General features: G+C 33.8%; 1 protein-coding gene across 1 annotated transcript; it reads right to left on the reverse strand.

Annotated features, from left to right (window-relative positions):
• Nucleotides 1–397: 397 nt before the first annotated feature.
• On the reverse strand, nucleotides 398–1,299 carry HELRODRAFT_179061 (hypothetical protein; the record flags this gene model as incomplete). The annotated part of the gene is made up of 2 exons (XM_009027908.1): nucleotides 398–470; nucleotides 815–1,299. 2 exons carry the CDS (start codon nucleotides 1,297–1,299, stop codon nucleotides 398–400), a joined length of 558 nt encoding a protein of 185 aa, XP_009026156.1.
• Nucleotides 1,300–1,939: the final 640 nt, after the last annotated feature.

The following is a 1,939-nucleotide window of genomic DNA, read 5'->3' on the forward strand; positions in this document are numbered from 1 at the left end:
ATGTTCTTACATCTATACTCTTCCCACAATGTTCTTACTTTTATGTTCTTCTCACAATGTTTATCACCAATGTTCTTCCCAAAATGTTTTTACATCTATCACAATGTTCTTACCTCTATATTCTTACTCCAATGTTCTTGCTCAATGTTCTTCCCACAATTTTCTTTCTCAATGTTCTTTCTCAATGTCCTTCCTCAATGTTCTTACATCTATTCTCTTTCCCAAGGTTCTTCCTCAATGTTCTCCCCAAAAAGTTCTTCCTTAATGTTGATCTTACAATGTTTTTCCTCAATATTCTTCCCACAACGTTCTTCTCAAAGTTCTTACCTCTAAGTTCTTTCTCAATGTTTTTACTTCTATGTTCTTCCTCAATGTTCATCCCACAATGTTTTTTTCACTATTCATTCCTAAATGTGTTTTCCTCAATGTTCTTGCTACAAAGTTCATCTACAATGCTCATCCTCAACGTTCTTTTAGAGTTTAAAAATTGTTATCAAATGCTGATAATCTCGCATACACAACTCCAATGTCAACCTAAAATCTTCATGTAGCAGCAGAATTAATTTTGAAGCATTCATCAAAATTTTTCCCATAATGTTCTCACTTCTGTTCTTCCCGCAATGTTCTTACCTTAATGTTCTTACTTCTATTTTCTTCCTCATCGTTCTTCCCACAATGTTCTTCCTACATTGGTCATCCTCAATATTTTTCTTACAGTTTGCATAAACATTATAAATCATGCAATTTTCAGCAACATACAAAAGAGCTTTTTGTGAGTCTTGAAGTGTTTATTTTAAATTTAAGACATACAAACCTTGAAACCATTGTTTCCTGACAATTTACCATCCGAGGTGGAATATGGGATTCCAAATGCGACTGACATTTCATCAAATCTGATAGCCCCTTCTTTTCCAGATCTGATTCTTGTTGTTGTTGAAGATGGTGGTGACTATCATAAAGAGCTGGAACCATTTGAGTTTCTTCCTTCAAAATGTTCTCTGCTAGTTGCGAACTATTGAATTTTGTCTGATTTTGCTGTTGTTCCATTTGAAGAAGTTGTTTGGAAACCAACGATCCCATATTCGAAACTTGCTCTTTTTTGTTGATCAAATGTTTAATATCCATTTGCATGCATTTACTGCTAACGTTTAAACGTTGAGAGCAGCATGATTGCTGTTCGTTTGCAATCAAATTGTCAGAAACATTTGATAGTTTCTGTTGCGCGACATCATTACCACTGGCGCACGTCATCCGACTTGCTGGTAGCCATGGACTGCTATGTTCAGGATCTAAGGTCATATTGTAACTTCCAGACATCTGAGGTTAGTTTTAAATTACCTTAAATTGAGGAAACATTCAACTAAGAAACGTAATATTATCAATAACATCATACATGTATACTGACATAAAACGTATTATCATATATGATTTATTATTATAACAATGCAAAAATTTTGTTTATGGATTGAAAGCAATTATGGCAAAGCTTTTAGCTGTATAGATATTCAAAACAATTAAAATAAATAGTTAACTTAGTACTTCAGCAGAAACTCTGGAAATATATCTTTAATTATGTTAACGACATCTTCACCAAAATTGGATAAATGTCTAGTCTACATGCCAAACTCCATACTTGTTGCATTAAAAATGCAGATGCCCTCCAATCAGATATGAGCCGAGCCTCAACTTAAATCCACCTCTGAACACTTTGAGTTCACAACTCATAATGTAGTAATTTCTCACCTTACCATCGGTTTCCTACAATTTACTTAATCTTAACACTTTTAAGTCAGTCCAACCTAACGATATATCTTTTTCCTTCCATTTCCAAAGTTGTTAACTTTTTGGCTCAGTCAACAACCACAACTTTTTCCCACGTTTCAGCTTTCATTAATTCAACAACCACGCCTCATTTATTTCATTTCAAAAACCTCCTATA

Source organism: Helobdella robusta (genome assembly GCF_000326865.2).
Source record: "Helobdella robusta unplaced genomic scaffold HELROscaffold_51, whole genome shotgun sequence".
NCBI lineage: Eukaryota > Metazoa > Annelida > Clitellata > Rhynchobdellida > Glossiphoniidae > Helobdella > Helobdella robusta.